This window comes from Tinamus guttatus, unplaced genomic scaffold (assembly GCF_059628265.1).
Source record: "Tinamus guttatus ecotype Peru unplaced genomic scaffold, ASM5962826v1 Tinamus_guttatus_pri_ptg000610l, whole genome shotgun sequence".
In the NCBI taxonomy this organism is placed as follows: domain Eukaryota; kingdom Metazoa; phylum Chordata; class Aves; order Tinamiformes; family Tinamidae; genus Tinamus; species Tinamus guttatus.
The window spans coordinates 212,379-232,251 of record NW_028289144.1 but is presented as its reverse complement, the minus strand read 5'-3'; the positions used below and the strand labels follow the sequence as shown (position 1 = coordinate 232,251).

Genomic DNA, 19,873 nt, shown 5'->3' with positions numbered 1-19,873 from the left:
CGCGCGCCGCCAGGGGGCGGGGCGAGGGAGATGGGCGGGGCCGGCAGCCGTCGCGCTCCGCCGTGCGCCGAGCTCGGCGCGCGCCGCTGCCCGCGCGGCCAATCAGAAGGCGGCGCGGGGGCGGGGCGGCCGCGGGGAGGGGGCGGAGCTTTAAAGGGGGCAACGACAGATTTTGGGGGGACACGACACGACACGACACGACACGACACGACACACCTGTCGACACTGCCACGACACTGCCACGACACTGCCACCCCCGATCCCGGAGCCGTCCGGAAAGAGCTGCTGTGGCCCGCAACGTCCCGGGCGCCGGGGGACGGGACCCGCCGGGCGGCGGAGCGGGGTTTATCCCGGAGGGGACCGCCCGCCCCGGGCTCCCGGGGCCGCGCGGATCGCAGCCCCGCACCGCGAGGTCTCCGCCGCGATGCGGTTGGAGCATCTCGGGCCATTGGGCCCTTTCCGAGCGGGGCAGCTGCCGGCGCTGCGGGCGCCACTTTCCACCTTCGGGAAGAGAGATGGAAGCCAGAGCTCTGGAGCGGGTGCCGGGAGCGCCTCGGTGCAGCTCCGCAACGCGCCAGGCTCCCGACCCGCTGCCGTCACTGCTGTGCAACAGCGAAACCGGCAAAGTGAGAACATGGGATACACGCGGCCAGCAGCACCTGGCCCCGCCGAGGGCGTCGCTTGAGCACCAAATGGGCCCTGGGGTCAAAGTCGGGTTTTCTTGGTAAAACGGCGTGTTTTTTGCGGCTCCAAAGCCTGTGGAGGCTCCTGCACACAACTGGTGCTCTGGGCAAGGGAAGGGAGCTGGACTTGCTGGGCAAGCTGGCTCGGGAGGTCGGTGTGCCTCCTTCCGTGAAAAGATGCCCGGGAATTCACGGATTCAACCCCAGCCTCAGCCCCTTCCTTGTGCATGGGGTATCCCCAGGGCACACAGTGCATCACGTACTGAATCCCCAGGGTGCAGGATGCCCAAAGTGCAGCATGCCCAGGAGGCAGGAGACCCGGGACACACGTGATGCCCAGCGCACAGGGTCCCCAAGGTGCAGGGTCCCCAGGGCACACCATGCCAGGCGCACACCATGCCTAGGGTGCAGGGTCCTGAAAATGCTGGATATCCAGTGTATAGGATCCCCAGAGCGCAGGATGCGGGATACCCAAGGCACACAGTGCCCAGGGTGCAGGATCCCCGGGCGCACGATCCCGGTTCAGCTGAGCTGCCCAGTGCCGGGCAGACATTCCCAGGACCCCTGCTCACCCCGTGGGCACTGGAGCCCCCATCCCCAGCAGTGGGGCTCCCCACGGCGCCGACGTCAGGGCAGCGTGACGGGTGGCGCCGCAGCAGCGATCTGGGCCTGGCAGCAGGAGGCAACGCGCTGGCAGGTGCCCTCGCCCGCCCTGGCAGGTGGTCCGGTCACCAAGGGAGATGTTTTGCAGAAGCAGCTTCTCCAGGCAAACCAGGCAGGTGCTTCTGCCCCTCGGAAACCGCCGGTGCTTTCACAGCTCGTCACTGCAGACACGAGCCGGGGGTGACGGGGACCCGCGCACAGCCCTGTCCGCTGGTTCGGAGCTTCTCCTGCAGACGGACCCGCCGCTTTTCCCTCCCGCCCTTCGCAGAGGCCTCTCCAGCTCTGTTTGTCCAAGCACCGTTTTTGTTTTCGCTTCCTCTCCGCTTCACTGATTCACCCACTCTGCCTCACATGACGGGGAGGAAACTCGGCTGGGTGATGCAAGGGCCCTGGCCTCCCCTGCAGCCTCAGGGACTTTCGGCAGAAATCACAAGACTCTGCGATAATGCAAATTGTTTGCTTGGAGCATCCCGGAGCGGGGCTCATTTGGCCGCTCCAGACATCCTAGCGGATGCATTGACGGGCATTTCCCTCCCAGTTGCCACAGCAGAGGGTACCGGAGGCCAAGGCCAGCTGCATGGTGTGATATGGGAAAAGCTTCAGGATGGAGCATCCCTGGAGTGGAGGCCTCAGCATCCATGGCCTCTTGCACCATGGGCTTTGCCTGGTCGATCTCCATGAAGGTGGGAACATGCCAGGGCCCCTCCTTCTCCGCATCCCGCCTGTCCTGGGAGCGCAGCCCTATCCCAGGTGGCACCAGTGCCCAGGGTTGCACCAAGGCACCAAGAACAGGACCCGGTGGGCACCACGGCTCAGGGTGCTGAGCAGGCGGCACAAGGCCCTGTCTACCGAAGGGTATTTAGGCAACCAAGAGCATCGCCCAGGACACCCCGAATTCCCACTCGGGTGCCAACCGCCGTCCCAGAGGAAGCAGGGCCAGGCAGGGACTGGCGTCAGCCCCAGTCTCCAGCCTCTGATCAGCCAAGCGCAGCCTGTCCCCATTGGCATCCCGGGGGGGCTCCGGATACCGGGGCAGGAGGCCACCGGAGGAGGTTTATCCCGCTGCCCACACAGGGGAAGCACAAGGAGAGATCAGAGTCCACCAAGAATCCGCTTTAATCAGCTCGATGGCTTTGAACTTCCCTGTGATCACCAAAAACCTCCCCCCAAGGCCTCTTTCTCCCCAGCCTCTGCTGCGGGATGGGGCTAAGGGGCCAGCTCTGCCCCAGGACAGCCTTGGCGCTACGTGATCACCCATATCCTGTTTCCAGGCTAGAAACCCCCATCACCAGCAATTCCCACACACGGGCAGGCAGGGGGATGGGGCTTCGGAGCCAGCAGCCGCCCGGAGCACATCCTGCTGCCCAGAGATGCCCCAGAGGAGCCATGCCAGGCTCTGCATGGATGAACATCCCAGCAGTGCTGCGGGAGAGCCAGGGGTGCCCTGAGTGCCTCTGCAGCCCCCAGAGTGCAGGGACGTGAGCTGGTGCAGAATGGAGCTGCTGTCCCTGCGCCCCCACGGCTCCCCATTAATAATCCCCCGGGGACATGGTGACTCCCGCGTGTCCCCGGATCCTGTGCGTAGATCCGGGCACCCGAGGGCCCCGGCCCGCATGGGCAGGAGGGAGGCCCGGGGGGCCCCGGACACTCGCTGCTGGGGCGCTCTGGACATATCCGTGGGGCTGCTCTGCTTGCAGGGGCATGATTAGCAGGTTTGCACCGTGCTCAGGCAGCATTTGGGTGCCCCAAGGCACACAGGAACATGGGGTGGAAGCAGCGGGCACACTGATCTGCGGGGGATACCCAGGGTAGCCCCTGCAATGTTCCCTGCAAATCCCTGTGCCCGGAGCAGCCGCGAGGAGTTCCCCAACATCCCCCCTCTCCACAGGGCTGTGCACGGGGGAGCGAGGCCAGCAGTGCCAGGGCTTGGAGCTGGGTGTCCCAGCACTGGGCTGCCGCACCGGGCCGTACCGCCAGCACCGGTCTGGGTCTGGCCGGGCGATGCTGCCCTGGCCCTGGGCTCTGAGCCCGGCCTGGCCGCGCTGACCCTGGTGGCACTGGGGGAACTGGGCTGGGCTGCTTGGGTGGAAGCAGAAGCACGAGGCAGGTCGGGATATCCTGGCAGTGCCAGGGAATTGGGCCGCCCTGGGCAGTTCCAGGGCACCAGGCTACCCCAGTAGGTACCAGGGATCCAGGCTGGGCCACCACAATTAGTACCAGGAATTGGGCTGTCCTGGGAGAACTGGGATTTGGGCTGCCCTGGGCAGTACCGGGGAGGATGGGTCACCCTGGGCAGCACTGAGGAGCCAGATGGGCCACCCCGGGCAGCACAAGGACTTGGGGCTGTCCTGGGTAGCACTGGGATTTGGGCTGCCCCGGGCAGCACCGGAATTTGGGCTGCTCCGGGCAATACTGGGGATTTGGGCCGCTCCAGGCAGTATCGGGACTTGGGCCGCTCCAGGCAGTACCGGGTCGCCGCCGCCCTCGGCGCTCTGGAGGCGCCGCCGGGACGGTCCCAGCGGGCCGGGCCAGGCCGAGCAGCGGGGCGGGGGGGTTCGGGCCAGGCCCGCCCCGCTCCGTGTCCGTCCGGTCCGGGCAGCGCCATTGGCCGCGGCGCGGGGCCCGGCCCCGGGGCGGGCGGCGGCGGCGGGGCTATAAGCGGGGCTATAAGCAGGGCTATAAGCGGCGCTGCAAGCGGCGCGGCCGGGCCGGCCATGGCGGAGCCGCGGCCCGCGCGGGAGGCGGCGGGCAGCAGCAGCAGCAGCAGCAGCAGCAGCAGCAGCGAGGTCCCCGGCGCGGTGCCGCCGCTGTCGCTGCGGGAGCGGCTGAGCTTCGCGGCCGGGCACTTCCTGAACGACCTGTGCGCCTCGCTGTGGTTCACGTACCTGCTGCTCTTCCTGCACTCCGTGCTGCGCTACGGGCACGCGCTGGCCGGGGCGCTGCTGCTGGCCGGGCAGCTCGCGGACGGGCTCTGCACCCCCCTGCTCGGCATCGCGGCCGACCGCGCCGCCCCCCGCGCCTGCTACGGGCCCAGGAAGGGCTGGCACCTCGTGGGTACGGAGCGGGGCCGCGTGGGGAACTCCCGGGGATGCGGGTGTGGGGCGCGCCCCATAGGAAGTGGGAATTCTCGGCGGTGCAGGTGTGTGATGCTCCCCGTAGGAAGTGGGAATTCTCGGCGGTGCAGGTGTGTGATGCTCCCCGTAGGAAGTGGGAATTCTCGGCGGTGCAGGTGTGTGATGCTCCCCGTAGGAAGTGGGAATTCTCGGCGGTGCAGGTGTGTGATGCTCCCCGTAGGAAGTGGGAATTCTCGGCGGTGCAGGTGTGTGATGCTCCCCGTAGGAAGTGGGAATTCTCGGCGGTGCAGGTGTGGGATGCTCCCCGTAGGAAGTGGGAATTCTCGGCGGTGCAGGTGTGGGATGCTCCCCGTAGGAAGTGGGAATTCTCGGCGGTGCAGGTGTGGGATGCTCCCCATAGGAAGTGGGAATTTCCGGCGGTGCAGGTGTAGGGTGCTCCCCATAGGAAGTGGGAATTCTCGGCGGTGCAGGTGTGGGATGCTCCCTAAACTGATAGAGAAGGCCTGGGAATGTGCTGTGGGATGCTCCCCATATGGAGAGAAGCCCTGGGGAGGTGCGGTGGGATGCTCTCTATATTGTGGGGGAGAAGCCCTAGGGATGCAGGGGTAGGATGCTCCCCATGTGCAGGGGGACAGCCCTGGGGAGGTGGGTGTAGGATGCTCCCGGAATTGATGGAGAAGCCCTGGGGATGTGCTGTGGGATGCCCTCCGTAAGGGAGGAGGGGAGCGCTGGGGATGCGGGTGTGGGGTGCCCCCCATGTGGAGGGGGGAATTCCTAGGGATGCACTTGTGGGATGCTCCCTGTATTGTGGGGGAGAAGCCCCAGGGATGCAGATGTGGGATGCTCCCCATGCAGAGGGGGCAGTCCTGGAGTTTTGGTGTAGGATGCTCCCCATATGGAGTGGAAATTCTTGAGGATGCAGTTGTGGGATGCTCCCCATGCGGAGGGGCACAGTGCTGGAGATGCATTTTTGGGGTGTTCCCCATAGCAGGGGACCACCCTGAGCAGGAGGCTGGGGTGCCCCATAGGGAGGGGGGTGGCTCTGGGTGCTGAGGTGCCCTGCGAAGATGCACCCAGGAGCAGCCCCAGCACAGCTGAGATGCCCCATATCGATGGGCAGCAGCCCCTGTGGGGACACCCTGGGGTGCCCTGCACAGAGGGGGACAGCCCTGGGGACAGCGATCTGTGATGCCCTGGGGGCTGGCTCGGAGGAAGAGGGTGCCCTGGGGCAGGGGACAGCCCAGGCTGGAGGGGAAGGAACGCTGTGACAACCCTGTGCTGGTGGCAGGGGCTGCCTGGGCAGTGCCAGCCCTGTGCCCAGCAGTGAGTGGTGGCTTTGTGGTCCCTTGGGCTCCCTGCATGGTGCTGTGGGGGGGCCCTGCACCCCCAGGATGTGTGACATGTGGCACTGGGCTGGGGGAAGAGGTGGTTGTTGAGCTGGGTGGCGCTGCAGCAAAATGAGCCCTCGAGTGGAGCCCGGGCTTTCCCCGGAGCCGGGGCTCTCCCTGGGACTCGCTGGGGCTGGTGTGGCCCTGGCTGCGGGCGACCTTGCTCCCCGCTGCCAGGCATGGGGTTCGTTGCGCCCTGGGGACCGTCTCTGGCGTGTGGGGACCGAGCAGCTTGGGCGGCGCTGGCTGCTGCGGGTCGCACTTGTCCCCAGGCCACCTTTGCAGCGGCTCTTTTCTCGGTGGCAGCAGCATCCCCGGAGCAGCGGGGCCAGCGCCGCGTGGCACCTCCCTGGCGCGTGGCCGGCTGCAGGCCGGAGGAGGCCCCGGCTCTGCGTGAATTATTAACAGTGCCGCGGAGTCCACAAGAGAGGAAACGCTGGGGCTGGCGGCGCGCCTGTGTCCTGACAGTGCCCTGTGCCTCCCGGAGGGCACAGCGCCCTGCAAGGGTCCCCGGAGCCGTGGGGAGGCCCAGGGCTCTGCCCTGTCTCACGTCCTCCTGCACTGCCGGTGTCTCAAGCGGGGGACAGGGCAGTTACTGTTGAGAAACATCTATCGGCAGCCCCAGATAAGGGCCCGAGATGCTTCCCCAATAGCAGTTCAGTGATGGGAGAGTGCTGGCCCCTGTGGCAGGAGAAGGGGACCTCTGCACAGTGGAGGCCGTTATCTTGATACCGAATTTATCTCGGCCAACCGCTTCATGTAACCGAAATATAGTTGAGGGCTGATAAGGCAGCTGATTTCTCAGCGTTTTGTGCCTTATGGGCTTTCAAGCTGCAGTTGCCTCGGGGAAGGTCTCATTTTCAGTGCCGAGACCCCAGCCGGGGCTGTGCTCAAGGCTTCAGGAAGTGCGGAGGCCGGGCCGGCTCTCCCAGCCCCACCGTCTGCTCCAGCCGCCTGCGCTCGGGCGGCTGAAAGGGGAAGTTCTGAATCACTCCTTGAAATGGGGCCGCGGCGGCGCCTGCTTCGCTCGGCTGCTGCTGCACAAGGGCCCGACCGAGGGGCTCTGCTCCGGCCCTCAATCCCATCCCGCCCTCTCCAGGGAGAGGGATGGAGGCCGGAGGTGCAGCTGGGCTCTGCTTCCCAGCGCCAGCTACAGACAGGACTCTTGTCACCCGCTGCCGCCTCGTCCAACCGCAGCGCGGCCGTGCGGGGAGCGGGGTGACAAACCAGCCCCGGAGCCGGCGCTGCGGCTGCGTCCCCCTGCGGCAGCGGGGCCCGTCTGGCAGCGGCCCACGCTGCGCTCGGCGGAAACGCTGTGGAACCGCAGCCCGGCGGAGCCACCGCGAGCTGCTATCGCAGCATCTCCCCTCCGCGGCGGCGGCCGGGCTCGCTGCAGAGCTGCCGGGGCCGCCGCTGCTCCGTGGGTGCCGCTGCCTGTCCTTGTGCCTGTCCCAAACTCCTGTCTGCAGCCCCTGTGCTGGGCTCGTCCCTGCCAGCCTTGTGGCCCTTTCGTAGGAGGCTTGGTGGCTTCGGGGACACAAGGCTGCGAGATGAGAGCTTGGGCCCAGGGATGTCTTCCTGGGGGGCTCCAGGAGTCCTGTGCAGGATTTGGGGTGTCACCTTCCTGGGGGGCTCCAGGAGTCCTGTGCAGGGTTGCAGTGTCACCCTAGCAAAGAGGCTGGCTTTGTCCCTGGCTGGGGACAACCAGGCTGGGCTCTGGGCCTCCTCCCCGTGGCGGAGGAGCCACCCTGGCCGTGCCCTGGGGGGACAACTTCCTTCTGGCGCCAGCAGCTGGGGCGGCCAGCGCTTCTCCAGCTTCCTCCCTGGCTGGAAGCGGCATGGAGGAATTTGCCGTTTGGGGGCGGTGAAGGGAGAAGCAGCTCCCGAAGGAGGATTGTGCAGCCCACGGAGAGGGGACCTCGCGGGGCTGCAGGGTCCCCGGGCTCCGGCTGCTGCAGCGGGGGACACGGTGCCCAGGGCACCCCCCGCCTGGGCCTTGGCAGGGGGGCAGCATCTGGCTGGAGGTGACGCGTGACCTTGAGGGCGCAGAACGCGTCCCCACGCGCGGGGAGCCGCCACATTCGGTTTCGCTGCCTCGGCCGGGAGCTTCCCGGGGCTCCTGACGCTGGCAGTGGAGCCGCGCGTGGCGCCGGCACCGCGGCGTCCCGGCAGCCGCAGCACGAGCAGGGCTGCTCCGGGACGGAGGCCAAGCTGCCAGCGGGGACCAGCACCGGCCAGGGTGCTGGTGACAACTCCTGCAGGAGGAGGGACGCGGGGACCCGTCCCAATCCGCGAGGCCCTTATCACCCGCAGGCAGGCGGAGGGACCCGCGTGTCCTTGGGACTGATAACGTGCAGGCCCCGACAGGGAGAGAGAAGCCCTTGGTCGTGCTGGGGAGCCCCTGCTCGCAGCGGTGGCAGAGGGACAGTGCCCTGGCAGTTTGTGGGGCAGAGGCGAGGTGGTCTGGGGGGTTTGGGGTGCTCTTGCCTGGGCAAGGTCACTGACGAGCGTCTGTTTGTGCCATGTTGCTGGCTGCTAAAGGGAGAGGGTGAGGGGAGCATGAGGGTTCCCTGTGGTTCACGCGGCCTGAGGAAGGTGCCGGCCTTCCTCCCAGCCTCTGGGGGTGGCAGGGGGCTGTGGCCGTCCACCTGCCCTTGGGATGGGACGTGGGTGCAGGAGGCACCGGGGTGCCAGCACTGGCAGCCTCTCACTGCCCGTCTCTGCCTCGCTAGGTACCACCTGCGTCATCCTGTCCTTCCCCTTCATCTTTAACCCCTGCCTGGGCTGCAAGGAGAACACCCCGCCGTGGGCCGTCTTCATCTACTACCTCCCCTTCATCGTCATCTTCCAGTTTGGCTGGGCAGCCACGCAGGTCTCTCACCTGTCCCTCATCCCCGAGCTGGTGACCAACGACCACGAGAAGGTGGAGCTCACAGCCTTCAGGTGAGCGCCCCATGCTGAGGGTGTCCCCGGGCCGAGGACAGCGCCGGCTCCCCTGTGCATGTGGCAGGGAGCCCCGCGCTGCCCCACGTCTGGTGCTGCCCTGCCCCGGGTGCAGCGGACGGGCATCCCGCAGGATGAGTCCTAGCGATGCTGCTCGTGTGGGTCCACGGCCCAAACTGCTTGGGATTGGGCAAGAAGGTGCCAGCGATCCTGGTGGTGCAGCCATCACCAGGCTGTGCCGAATGTCATTCAGTGCTGTCAGAAGGAGACCTGGAATCATTCTGATTCCAGAGGGGTCTGTCATGAGGTGCTGGTGGGAGAACCGGGGCTGTCTGAGAGCTCCCTTCCCAGCCTGGGCTATGGGGATGCCCTGGGAGACCTGGCTGGGGGGACAGGTCCAGCCCTCTGCATAGACCCGGGGGTGCATTCAGGCACGAGCCCATTCTGCGCTGTGCCCTGCTGCTGGCTGTACTGGGCAGTGCCCACCTGGCACTACTGTGAGCAGGGGACGCCTCTTTGGGACTGGAGAGTGATGGTCACCGAGGAGGAAGCACCTCCTGGAGGGACACCAGGAGGTGGAAACACCTCAAGGGACAGGAGCACTGGGCTGGGCAAGGGACAAGCACTGAGGCGCCACCCTGGCTGTCCCCTCAGTGGGAATGGCCCCTGGGGACAGGCCGTGACGGGATGCATGGAGTGACCCCGAGGAAGGGGGGGCTTCATCCCAGGCTTGCCCCAAGGCTTGGCTGGAGGAAGCCGGGAGGAGTCCCGGGCCAGGGCTGCCGCTTTGGGGCTGCTGTTGTGCCCAGCCCCGGCGTCACCAGGCCACCCTGCCCCTCCAGGTACGCCTTCACCGTCATGGCCAATATCACCGTCTATGGCCTGGCCTGGCTGCTGCTGAACCTGCAGGTGGAGCAGCCCGAGAGCATGGAGCACCTGGGCATGCAGGATGTCCCTGTATTCCGGGTGAGTGGCAGGGCCCTTCCCTGAGCAGGACGGGGCTGAATTCAGGGCGTCGTAGTGGGTGCTCCGAGATCCTCCCGGCCGCGTTGGACAGGGGCAGCATCAGCCTCCCCCAGGGCTTTAGGGACCTGTTTTTCCTCCCCTGATCTTCTGGATGGGGCGGGTGGTGCAGAGGAAGGGGCACCCTTTGCTCTGCTCAGCTGCTGTCCTCATCAGAACCTGTCGCTCGTCGTGGTGGGCCTGGGCGCCATGTTCTCCCTCATCTTCCACGTGGGCACCAAGGAGAAGCCGCGCGTGCTGGACGGGCCGCCCCAGGTGGACGAGAGCAGCCCGCTGCTGCGCAAGGAGCCTGCGAGCGCCGCGCGGCCCCTGCTGCGCTGGAGGAACTGGCTGCGGGAGCCCTCCTTCTACCAGGTGCGCAGGGACGGCAGCGCCCATCTGGGGGCGCCGCCCGGCCCGGGGGCCGGGGCTGGGACCTCCTCCGGCCCGGGGACATCTGTGCTGTCCCTCTGCAGGTGGCAGTGCTCTACATGGCCACCCGCCTCATCGTCAACCTGTCCCAGACCTACATCGCCATGTACCTGACCAACTCGCTGCTGCTGCCCAAGGTGGGCGCAGGGCACGTTCCCACCCGCATGCCAAAGTTGCTTGGGCACGGGGCTCGTGCTGGTGGCCTAGAGCTGATCTCTGTGTCCTCACCTCTCCCAGAAATACATTGCCACCATCCCGCTGATGATGTACATCAGTGGATTCATGTCCTCCTTCCTCATGAAGCCCGTGAATAAGTGGATAGGCCGGAATGTGAGTGCTGGGGCTGGGGCTGGCCCCAGCGCGGCCTCACCGCGTGTGGCTGCGCGTGGAGCGCGAGCAGCCCGCCCTGAGCTCTGCCCTCTCCCTGCGCCACCGCGGAGCAGCTCACCTACTTCGTGGGCATCCTGGTGATCTTGGCCTTTGCCTCCTGGGTGGCCCTGACCAGGCGGATGGGAGTGGAGATCTATGCGGCAGCTCTGCTGCTCGGCGCCGGCTCGGCCACCATCCTGGTGACGTCCCTCTCCATGACAGCCGATCTCATCGGGAGCAACACGGTACGTCGTCCCGAGGCGGGTGGCACGTCTGTGGAGATGCGCCTTGGGATCCAGTCCCGGGTGCCAAAGCCCTGCTGCTCGTGGGCTCTGCTGCAATGTGGGCTCTGCCCATGAGAGGGCACAAGGCTCTTGCTCTCCGCGTGCTCCGGAGCGCGTGGCACAGGCGCTGTCCCTCCCCTTGCAGCACAGCAGCGCGTTCGTCTACGGAGCAATGAGCTTCACGGACAAGATGGCCAACGGGCTGGCTGTCATGGTGATCCAGAACATGCATCCCTGCCCGTAAGTGTCCCCGCAGAGCGGGAACCTTCCTGGCGACATCTTCAGCCAGGTCTGCTCGAGAGCATGAGTTCATGTTCCTTGTTTGGAGCATGCACTTACACCCGTAGTGAGAAGCACCAGCAAAAGCCAGCTCTAATTTTTCTCAGCTCCTCCTTGACTTCTATTTTGGCCCCAAAAGCTAGGAGATGGGGGGTCAGGATGCCTAGGGTGCTGCCCCGCTCCTTGCTCTGGACCTGGCCCCCGTGTCCAGGTGTGAACTAGCCCTTGTCTGCACCGCAGAACCGTTTGGGACAGCGGGCAGGCCGTGTGAGGGGGTCACGGCCGCTGCGCTCCTCTCCCTGCAGGACTGAGCTCTGCTGTCCTGCCTGTGTTGGCTTCTACCACTGGGTGATGGTGGTGGTGACTGGCGGCATTGGTGTGGCGGCCACGCTGGCGCTGTGCTGCATCATGATCTGGCCCATCCGCGTGCGCTTCCGTGAGTGTCACTGGGGCTGGGGGCACTGGGAGGGGGCAGGCGTGGGGCTGGGGTCCCTGGGAGTCCCCTTCCCCATCCCCTGCCAGTTTGGGATAAAGGGAGAGTGTCTTTCCAGATGGCCCTGGCTGCAGTGAGGTGCCGGGAGCTTTATCCCGGTGGGAAGTGCCGGGGCTGCAAGGAAGCTCTCGGTCCCGCCCGCTGGGAGCTGGGTGACCTGCATGGTAGGCGCACAGGCCGGCCCAGCTCTCTGTGCTCTTGCTTGTGCTGTCCTTGTCGCAGAGGTGGCGCTGTCCTGGGCTGTGCCAGGGCTGGCGGCTGTGCCTGCTTGGTGCCCTCGCAGCGGGGACAGGATCTGTGCGAGGGCTGCGCCGAGCCCTGCGGCCCCGGCTGGGCAGGGAGGGCCCGTTAGCTGTCCCAGGCAGTAGCCAGCGGTGAGGGGCTGGGGATGCGGTGCCCTGCGCCGTGCCTAGCACCCGGCAGCCGGGGATGGTGTCAGCCCGTGAGCCGCATCGCTGCCCTGTGGGGTGCCCGGGTCTCGCTGTGCTCCTGGGCGAGCGGGAAGCACCGAGCTGGCTCCACGGCACTCGCCAGCCTTGCACCGTCCCCGCGCAGCTCCAGCGGCTCCTAACCCCTCCCTTGTGTCCCCACAGACGACGTGTCCCTGCGGGGGCTGAACGGAGAGGGCGCTGGGGCGAGCGAGACGGACACAAAGAGCCGGAGCAACGCAGTGAACTGAGCTGGGCAGGGGGACACCCTGCTGCATGGGGCAGCGCGGCCGGCACGGCGCACCCACGGCTGCGCCACGGCCCCGCGTGGGACCGGCCCCGCGGGAGCCGGCGCAGCACGGCCGGCGCTTGCACGAGCATCACTAACACTAGGAGGCCGGCGCCGGGCTCGCCCGGCCCTCGGTTTTAACTTGCTTTCCTAAGGCCAGTGTCTTCATTGAGCACTTTTTTAAAAAACAAGAAAAAGGAGAAAAAAAAAAGAAAAGAAAGAAAGAAATAAAGAAAGAAAAGGAGGAGAAAAGAACCCCCCACACATACTTGAATAAAGGTTGTTGGTGTCAAGGCTGCTTTGGCCTTTGGTCCCCTTCCTGCTCTGGGGTGATGGTGGCCTGAGCGGGGCTGTTCTCCTCCCTCCCCTTCCCCCCGCCGGGTGTCAGCCCCTGCCGGCTCCTCGGATCACGTTTTTTTGACCCAAAACCCTGCCCGGGTACGGGGAGGGGAGGGGAGGCCAGAGAGGGCGCTGCCCTCAGCAAAGATGGCGGCCACGGCCTGGTCCGCCGCGGGCTGTGCCCACGAAGAAAATGGCTGCCGCGCTCTTCGTTTGATTGGCTCCTATTCCGCTGTATCCCACCCATGAGGGGAGAGCAGCCAATGAGAGCTGTCGCCCCCCTTCCTGCCCCTGCAGCCACGAGGCTGATTTTGCGCCGCGGGCCGGGCCGGGCATGGCCCTGGGGGCCGCGACATGGGGTCCGTGGGGACAGGGAGCCGGGGGGTCCCGGCGGGTCCCGGGGGCGGCGGCGCTTTGCACGGACGGCCGTGCCGTAGCCCGGGGTTTATGGCCGGGCCCTCGTGACGGTGGGAAAGGCCGCGGGTCCAGAGGGCGCGGGCAGAGGCGCCCTTGGACCTGCCCCGGTGCCCGCGCGGCGCCGCCTCTGGGCGGCGCTTGGGGACTGTTATTATATATATATATGTGTATATATAAATATATATATATAATAACACTTTTTTTTTTTCCCCTTGCTTTGACTCTTTTCCTTGCCTAAGGAAGCCAGGGGGGTCACACACACCACGTCGGCCTTGCCCGCCCGCCCCAGTTTCCCTGCTCCCTGCATCCCGAATTCCCAGCCCTGCACGAGGCTGCAGAGCCAGAGGGCCCATCCCGGAGCCCCAGGGCTGATCCTGGAGATGTCCCGCGTCGTGGCCACGCTCCGCGCTCCCGAGTGGGAGCCTCTGGGGCCACGCGGAACCCCGTAGCCCCGTGCGCGGGCACCGAGTGGAGCTCCCTGTCCCTCCCGGGGGCCTGGCTGTCCCCTCTGTGTCCGCCGAGACAGAGTGTGGGCAAGCAGAGCAGACATGGGCATGTGGGTCGGGATCCTGCTCCTGCGGGATCCAGGGATTCAGCTGCTGGCGCCAGCACTTGGCGAGGCCGAGCGCGGCGCGGGGGAGCGGCGCTGCCGGGCACTGCCTTTCCCGACGCCTCCCCAAAGGGCTTGCTGAGGCTGGGCGGCTGCCCGCCCTTCCTCGCCAGGAGGAGGAGGCGGCAGCGGGCGAGAGGCAGGTCTCGGATCGCGTGCGAGGGAGCCGGGCTGGCCATGGAGCGCAGCGGAGCCGGGTGGGAGCAGGACCCCGACGCGGGCCGGGGGCACCGGGCTGAGAGGTAGCGACAGGCACGCGGGAGCCGGCCTCGGGGGAGCCTCCGGCTCTGTGAACCTTGAGCTCCCGCCTGCCCTGCCCGTCTCCTGCGGGAGACACCGGGCACCCACGCGGGCCTGGAGGGACCCGTCTGCCTCCCCACGCTGCTCGGGCCCCCGTGGGATATGGGGGGGGTCTCCTGGCATTGCAGCCGCAGAGCAGGAGCTGGGCAGGGAGCTGGGGGTCCTGTTGCCCGCTTGGCTGTGGGTGCCGCGTCCCAGCCGGCTGCTCGTGGGGGCCCAGGTGTCCTGTCCCACTCCCTGCGCGCGCCGGAGGGGCGGCGGGAAGGGGATGGCCGTGAGGGCGGCCGCGGGCAGGGAGGCAATGGGGCAGGAGCCCGCGGCCGGAGCCCTGGGTGCGGCTTCTCCTGTAAACGCTCCGCGTGCGAGAGCGCTGCCGCGCTTGGGGCGCCCTGCGCGGGCGCAGCAGGGCTGCTGAGGGGCAGCGGGAGGCTCCCTCTGCCCCAGCCTGCCCGGATTTCACATTCCCAGGTCAGTTTTGGGGCTCCTTGAGTACCCTGGCAGTCGTCTCGCTGCTGCGGTGCTGCCTCTGTCCCAAGCGAGCAAGCCTTGGGGACCGCAGAGCATCCCTAGGGATCCTGCTCGCGTGGCACGGAGCCAGGCACAGGGAGCCAGCATCTGTCCCGCCATCTTCGTCCTCCGCGGGGAGCCTGGGGAAGAGCCGGGCTCCTGCTCGGGGATGGGGACGGGGACAAGGACTCGTGGCTCAGGGCTCGCAGAGGGCTCAAGCCGCCCTCCTGTCCTGCAGCCACCCTGCGTCCCCGTCCTCCATGGCCGGGAGGCGCAAGAAGAGCAGCAAGAAGATGCTGGAGAGGAGATGGCAGAGCCTGGAGGAGCCGGGCAGCATGGGCGCGCGGAGGCTCCCGGCGCTCACCAGGTGGGCGCCGCGCACCTTGGCCTTGGGGTGCCGCACAGGCAGCCCCAGGGCTCCGCGGGGCTGGGGCACAGCGCGGTGCGGAGCAGCCCCCACTCAGCACCGCCACCCTCGCGCCAGGTCCAGGACCTGCGACGCCACCTTCTGCGAGGAGGGCGACGAGGAGGCCGCCGCGGAGGCCGCCGCGGGCAGCCAGGGAGGCCCGGCCTCCGCGGTGAGTCCGTGGGAGCCCTGGGCGGCCGGGGCCGCAGCACCGTGGCACTGGCAGCAAGGACAGATTCCCCCGGGCACGGGTGGCGCTTTACGGGCGCTTGGGCACATCCTGGGGCCGGGGCAGATGGAGCAGGGGGTGCGGGGAGCCCTCTGGGCACAGACCGAAACATGGGAGGGTCGGTCCATGATGAGGAAGCCTTGGCGCAGAGCCTGGTGCGTTTCCTCCTCTGGAGACACCCGAAAGCCGTCTGGGTGCCGCCCTGGACCCCAAAGGCCCAACCGCCCGGTGCTCTCCGCAGCTCGGCCGGCGCGCTGCCAGCTTCCACAAGCTCTTCGGGAGCGTCGCCGCCCGGGAGGCACTGCTGGCCTGTGAGTGCCCTCGTGCCCCGTGCCCGCGGCCCACGCGGCCCCCACTGAGCCCCTGCTGCCGCCCAGGTTTCTCCTGCGCCTGGCAGAAGGAGGTGCCCTATCCCGGGCGCCTCTACATCTCCGCGGGATATGTCTGCTTCCACTGCAGCCTCCTGCTCAAGGACATCAAGGTGGGTCCTGGCGGGCGGCGCGGGGGGCGCGGGGCGGGCGGCGCCGGGCCCATGGTGGCTCTGCCCTTGGCCAGGCGGTTGTCCCCGTCCTGTCCATCTCGGCGCTCAAGAAGACCAACACGGCGCTGCTGGTGCCCAACGCGCTCAGCATCCGCACGGCCAGCGGGGAGAAGGTGAGCGGAGAGTGGGGATGCGGGATGAGGAGACGGGAGCCTCGTCCCGGGATATGGAGGCAGCCGGAGCGGGTGCCGAGGCGGAGCAGCATCAGCTCCCTCTGGGGGCTGACCCTGTGCTGCCACTGCCCCAAACGACCCCCAAGGGACAGGCAGGCCCCGAGCAGCCCCAGGGCGCTGTGGGGGCTCCAGGCCGACCCCTTTCCCGCTCCGGCAGTTCCTGTTCGTGTCGCTGCGCCGGCGCGAGGCCGCGTTCCGGCTGCTGCAGTCGCTGTGCAGGCACCTGCAGGTGGGTGCCGCGCCGCGGCCGGGGCACCAGCGCCCACGCCGCCCCATCCCGCTCCTCTCCTCGTCCAGGATAACGGCCCGGCCGGCGGCCCCCCGGCCTCTCCCCTCAGCAGCAGCGTCCGGCAAGTCCTCAAGAAGCCGCTGGTAAAGAGGGGCCATTGCTGGCGCGGGGTCTGGGCTGAGGGACGCGGGGCTGCCGCGGTCCCCGTCACCCTCCGGCAGGGCCGGGCAGGAGCCACGCATGGGGCCTGGCTCTGCCTTGGCAAACGGGGGGGGGGGGTGGCAGCTCTGCCCCAGGCGGGTGGGCACCGGGGAGGCCCTTTGGGGCAGGGGGAGGATGTGGGGTTCAAACGTCCCAACCTTCATCTCAGCCGAGTGTTTGTGGCTCCCGCGCGTCACCCGAGGGGCAGGGGGCAAAGTGGGGGCTCTGCAACTGGCATCTCTCCCATTCCAGACCTGGAGCCAGGCGGAGCTGGAGCAGAGCACCCTGGAGCTCAGCAGCCTCCCGGCGGTGCCCGGTGAGCAGCGGCCCTGCAGCCAGGGCCCCGCCATGCGGTCCCTGCGCGGGCGCTCGGAGCCCTCCCCAGCGCCTCCTGCGGCACCGGGCAGCGCGGGATCCTCCTGCTGCATCACCGGGACCCGCGTTCCCCGTGTCCTGGGGTGCTCGCTGAACGTGTCCCCGCTCTGTGCAGATGGACTGAGCCGGAGGCCAAGCCAAGCGGAGGATGGTGACGAGGTGCCCGCACCAGGCACAGGTGACTTTGGACCCAGCAGAGCCGCATGCAGCCCCGGGTGGACGAGTGGGACAAGGGACAGGAGACCCTGCCCAGGCTCGGGCCTGGCTCCAGGAGCTGTCCCCGCTGTCCCCGCTGCCAGCACAGGTCAGAGCCAGCCTGGCTGGCACTGACAGCGCCTCATCCTGCCAGGGGGACCCTGCACCGCAGCGCACACGACCGTGAGGGACTCGCTGTCCCAGATGAGCTTCCTCAACACCATCATCATCATCTACCTGCTGCTGTGAGTGCCCTGCGTGTCACCAGGCCCTGGCACAGGCTGCTCTGCAGGGTGGCCCTGGCTCCTCCACCAGCCCTTGGGCATCCGCCCCCATCACTCCCGCCCCGGCCTCCCCACGGGAGCGACCGGGAGCCCTGGCGCTGGCAGCGTGTCCCAGGTCCTGCCCCTGCCTGACACTGCCGTGTCCCCAGCATGGTGGCCCTGCTGCTGTCCTCGGGCTACATCGGCCTGCGCATCGCGGCGCTGGAGCGGCAGCTGACGGCCCTGGGCGCCTGGCCCGAATGCAGCTGGCAGCACCCGTGAGGCGCAGGGACAGCGGGGACAGGGGCGATGGCACCGGCGCGGAGCTGCCCTTGCTCCTGCTGGGGCTGGGAGCAGCCGCTGCATCCTCACCCCGGCTCCCCTCGGCCCCTCGAGGTACAAGAAAACATGAGGCCAGCGGGGACATCAGCAGGAGGACAGGGGCCACACGGAGCCCTTTCACGGGGGACAGCAGGACACGGGTGACACAGGGGCTCAGCCCCCAAGCATCCTCCAGCCCCGGGACGGTGCAGCGGGACCGGCAGTGCCGCCGCTCCTGCCCCACGGAGCCCTCGTGGCCCTGCGCAGCAGCGGGAGCAGCCAGGGCCACTCTGTGCCCGTGGCACCAGGAGGGCGGCGCGTGGCCGCGCCGCCGTCTGGCCGCGGTGGCACCATCGTGGTGGCACCACCACTGCCAGTGGCGCCATGGCGACCCGAGCCCGGGCCCCAGGGGTGCCGCGGGGTCTGCGCGGGGCAGGGATGAGGGGCCAAACTGTTTTTATGAATAAAAATCCATACCTGGACACTTGGGACCCTCTTGGGTGGTGCGGCCCACCCCAGCTTGTCCCCTGAGGACTCGAGGGCCATGGGGAGCAAGGAAGGGCAGCTAGAGCCACCCCTCTGTGTCCCGCTTGTCCCCGCTGCCGCATCCCCTGTCCCCAAGAACCGCACGAGGGGCGACCTGCAGGGCAGCCTTTACTGCAGGGCAGGGGGCGGGTGGCGGAGGTGGCTCCAGGCGGCGACGTCCCGGGCGGTGAAGGGTGGGCGGCAGAAGGAGAGGCCGGGGACGTAGCCGGAGCCGGAGCCTGGGCTGCCCCCCGGCTCCTTGGGGCTCCGCGTGCGGGTGACAACTGCAGGGCAGAGGGCGGAGGGTGAGGGCAGGCGGCGCCGGAGCCCGCGGCCACGCGGCCGCCCCCAGCGCTCACCGAACTCGCGTTCACGGCGGGGCCTCTCCCGCCACAGGAAGGCTCCCCCGTGGGCTGGGCGCGGGGCGGGCAGCGCGGGCGCCCACCCCGCCCCGTCACGCAGGTGCTGGGCAGGCGCTGGGGGCAGTGAGCGGAGCCGGCGGGATGGGGGAGGCAGCGCCGGGGCCCCCCAGCCGGGCCCCAGCGCAGCCCCCTGGCCCCGGCGTCCCGGGGCGGCTGCAGGGCCCTCCTGCCACCCCCCAGCCCCGCTCCTTACCTGGGGGCAGCCGCTCGCGCCCGGCCTGGCCCTGCTGCCAGCGCTGCAGCGGGCGCCCGGCGGGGCCCGGCTCGCAGGGGGCCGCGCAGGGGCTCAGCCCCGTGGGCCAGAGCCGGCCCCGGGCCTGGCGGCCCATGGGGGTGAACGCCCAGCGCAGGGCCTGCTGCAGCACCGGGGGGCAGTGGGGGCCGCGTAGCATCACATACTGGTCACTGCACACAGGGGACAGGGGACAAGCGCGTCCAGGCGCTGGGGACGGCCCCACCAGGGCCCGGTCCCTGGCGCGGCCGCGGGCTCCCACCTGCACAGGGGCTGGGGGAAGTCGCTCTCCAGGGTGCCCTGCGGGACATAGGGCCGGTGCCACTCCAGCTCCATGGCCGCCTGGGGCCACTGGGCCCTGCGCTTGCGGCGCCGGAACCAGAACGCGGTGACGGCCCTGGCAACGGGCAGGGGCTCCAGTGCGGAGGCACCCACGTGCCCTCCCGGCTGCCCCTTCCCGGTTTTCCAGCTGCAGGAAGGGCCCACGGGCACCGGCGGCAGCGGGGAAGGGGGCACAGCCACAACGGGCGCCCGAGCCAGGGCCAAAGCAGCTCCTCGTGTCCTGTGTGGGCAGTTTTGCCGCGGGGACCCTGGGGCTCTAGAGCAGCCGGAGGCTCCGTGGTGGAAAGGGAAGCTCCACGGCAGGAGCCGTCACCGCTCGCGCGAGGACCCCGCCGTCCCCTCCCTGCACCAGCCCTCCCACAGACGCCATTTGCAGACAGCAGCAGCCTTAAATTCACAACGTGTTTAATGCCAGTTAAATCGCTTTACAGGGAAAAAACAGTTACACCGCTCTATATTTTCTCCACCATACGACGCCTTTGATATATAACAAATGCCACGAGGTCGCAGACTTCAGCACAGAAACGCCGGGAGGAGCCAGGGCTCGACCCACCTGCCTGGGGCAGCGCTTACAGATCACACACGAACAGGGAAGAAATAACAACAATAATCACAAGTGCGCAGGAGCGCGGCCCTTCCGCGGGCTGCGCCGGAGCAGAGCGAGGGCTGAGCGTGGGGCTCCCCGTCCTGCTCCCCGCAGCAGCCCTGGCGCCTCCGGCTCCGCGGAGGCCCCTGCCTGGGGATGCCCTCAAGGAGGGAGCGGCGGCTCCGCACGTGGCCCAGGACACAGCCCAAGCAGCCCCGCTGCAGCAGCCGCCATCCCCCGGGTTAAACCGGCCCCTTCCTGGCCCTGATGGGCCAACTGGGGGGATTTGCAGGGGACAGGCCCTGCCGCCGGCCCGGCTCAAGGCCACTTGCC

At 68.3% G+C, this 19,873-nt stretch overlaps 3 protein-coding genes across 3 annotated transcripts; 2 read left to right on the top strand and 1 right to left on the bottom strand.

Moving 5' to 3' along the window:
• The first annotated feature begins 4,060 nt into the window (after positions 1-4,060).
• Positions 4,061-12,289, top strand: MFSD12 (major facilitator superfamily domain containing 12). The gene is made up of 10 exons (XM_088535058.1): positions 4,061-4,400; positions 8,541-8,751; positions 9,594-9,717; positions 9,931-10,128; positions 10,230-10,322; positions 10,423-10,515; positions 10,629-10,799; positions 10,984-11,078; positions 11,423-11,553; positions 12,204-12,289. Exons 1-10 carry the CDS (start codon positions 4,061-4,063, stop codon positions 12,287-12,289), a joined length of 1,542 nt encoding a protein of 513 aa, XP_088391184.1.
• Positions 12,290-14,760: 2,471 nt separating this feature from the next.
• On the top strand, positions 14,761-17,394 carry LOC148592412 (GRAM domain-containing protein 2A-like). Its single transcript, XM_088535051.1, has 11 exons — positions 14,761-14,867; positions 14,985-15,078; positions 15,377-15,446; positions 15,513-15,616; positions 15,691-15,789; positions 16,007-16,078; positions 16,147-16,221; positions 16,532-16,595; positions 16,770-16,832; positions 17,004-17,094; positions 17,283-17,394. Exons 1-11 carry the CDS (start codon positions 14,761-14,763, stop codon positions 17,392-17,394), a joined length of 951 nt encoding a protein of 316 aa, XP_088391177.1.
• Positions 17,395-18,087: 693 nt separating this feature from the next.
• TEKTIP1 (tektin bundle interacting protein 1) lies at positions 18,088-18,948 on the bottom strand. Its single transcript, XM_088535050.1, has 4 exons — positions 18,875-18,948; positions 18,599-18,785; positions 18,318-18,510; positions 18,088-18,242 (listed from the first exon to the last, which is right to left on the bottom strand). The coding sequence occupies exons 1-4, from the start codon at positions 18,946-18,948 to the stop codon at positions 18,088-18,090; spliced, it is 609 nt and encodes a 202-aa protein (XP_088391176.1).
• Between the last annotated feature and the right edge of the window lie 925 nt (positions 18,949-19,873).

Bases quoted from the DNA above. Each gene is read 5' to 3' on its own strand.
- LOC148592412 (XM_088535051.1), top strand. From the start codon at position 14,761: ATGGCCGGGAGGCGCAAGAAGAGCAGCAAGAAGATGCTGGAGAGGAGA. The intron at 15,617-15,690 runs GTGGGTCCTGGC...GCCCTTGGCCAG, and splicing joins TCCTGCTCAAGGACATCAAG to GCGGTTGTCCCCGTCCTGTC. The intron at 15,790-16,006 runs GTGAGCGGAGAG...CCGCTCCGGCAG, and splicing joins GCACGGCCAGCGGGGAGAAG to TTCCTGTTCGTGTCGCTGCG.
- TEKTIP1 (XM_088535050.1), bottom strand. From the start codon at position 18,948: ATGGAGCTGGAGTGGCACCGGCCCTATGTCCCGCAGGGCACCCTGGAG. The intron at 18,786-18,874 runs GTGGGAGCCCGC...CCCTGTGTGCAG, and splicing joins TTCCCCCAGCCCCTGTGCAG to TGACCAGTATGTGATGCTAC. The intron at 18,243-18,317 runs GTGAGCGCTGGG...TCTGCCCTGCAG, and splicing joins CCGCCGTGAACGCGAGTTCG to TTGTCACCCGCACGCGGAGC.
- MFSD12 (XM_088535058.1), top strand. From the start codon at position 4,061: ATGGCGGAGCCGCGGCCCGCGCGGGAGGCGGCGGGCAGCAGCAGCAGC. The intron at 4,401-8,540 runs GTACGGAGCGGG...CTGCCTCGCTAG, and splicing joins GAAGGGCTGGCACCTCGTGG to GTACCACCTGCGTCATCCTG. The intron at 11,554-12,203 runs GTGAGTGTCACT...GTGTCCCCACAG, and splicing joins GCCCATCCGCGTGCGCTTCC to ACGACGTGTCCCTGCGGGGG.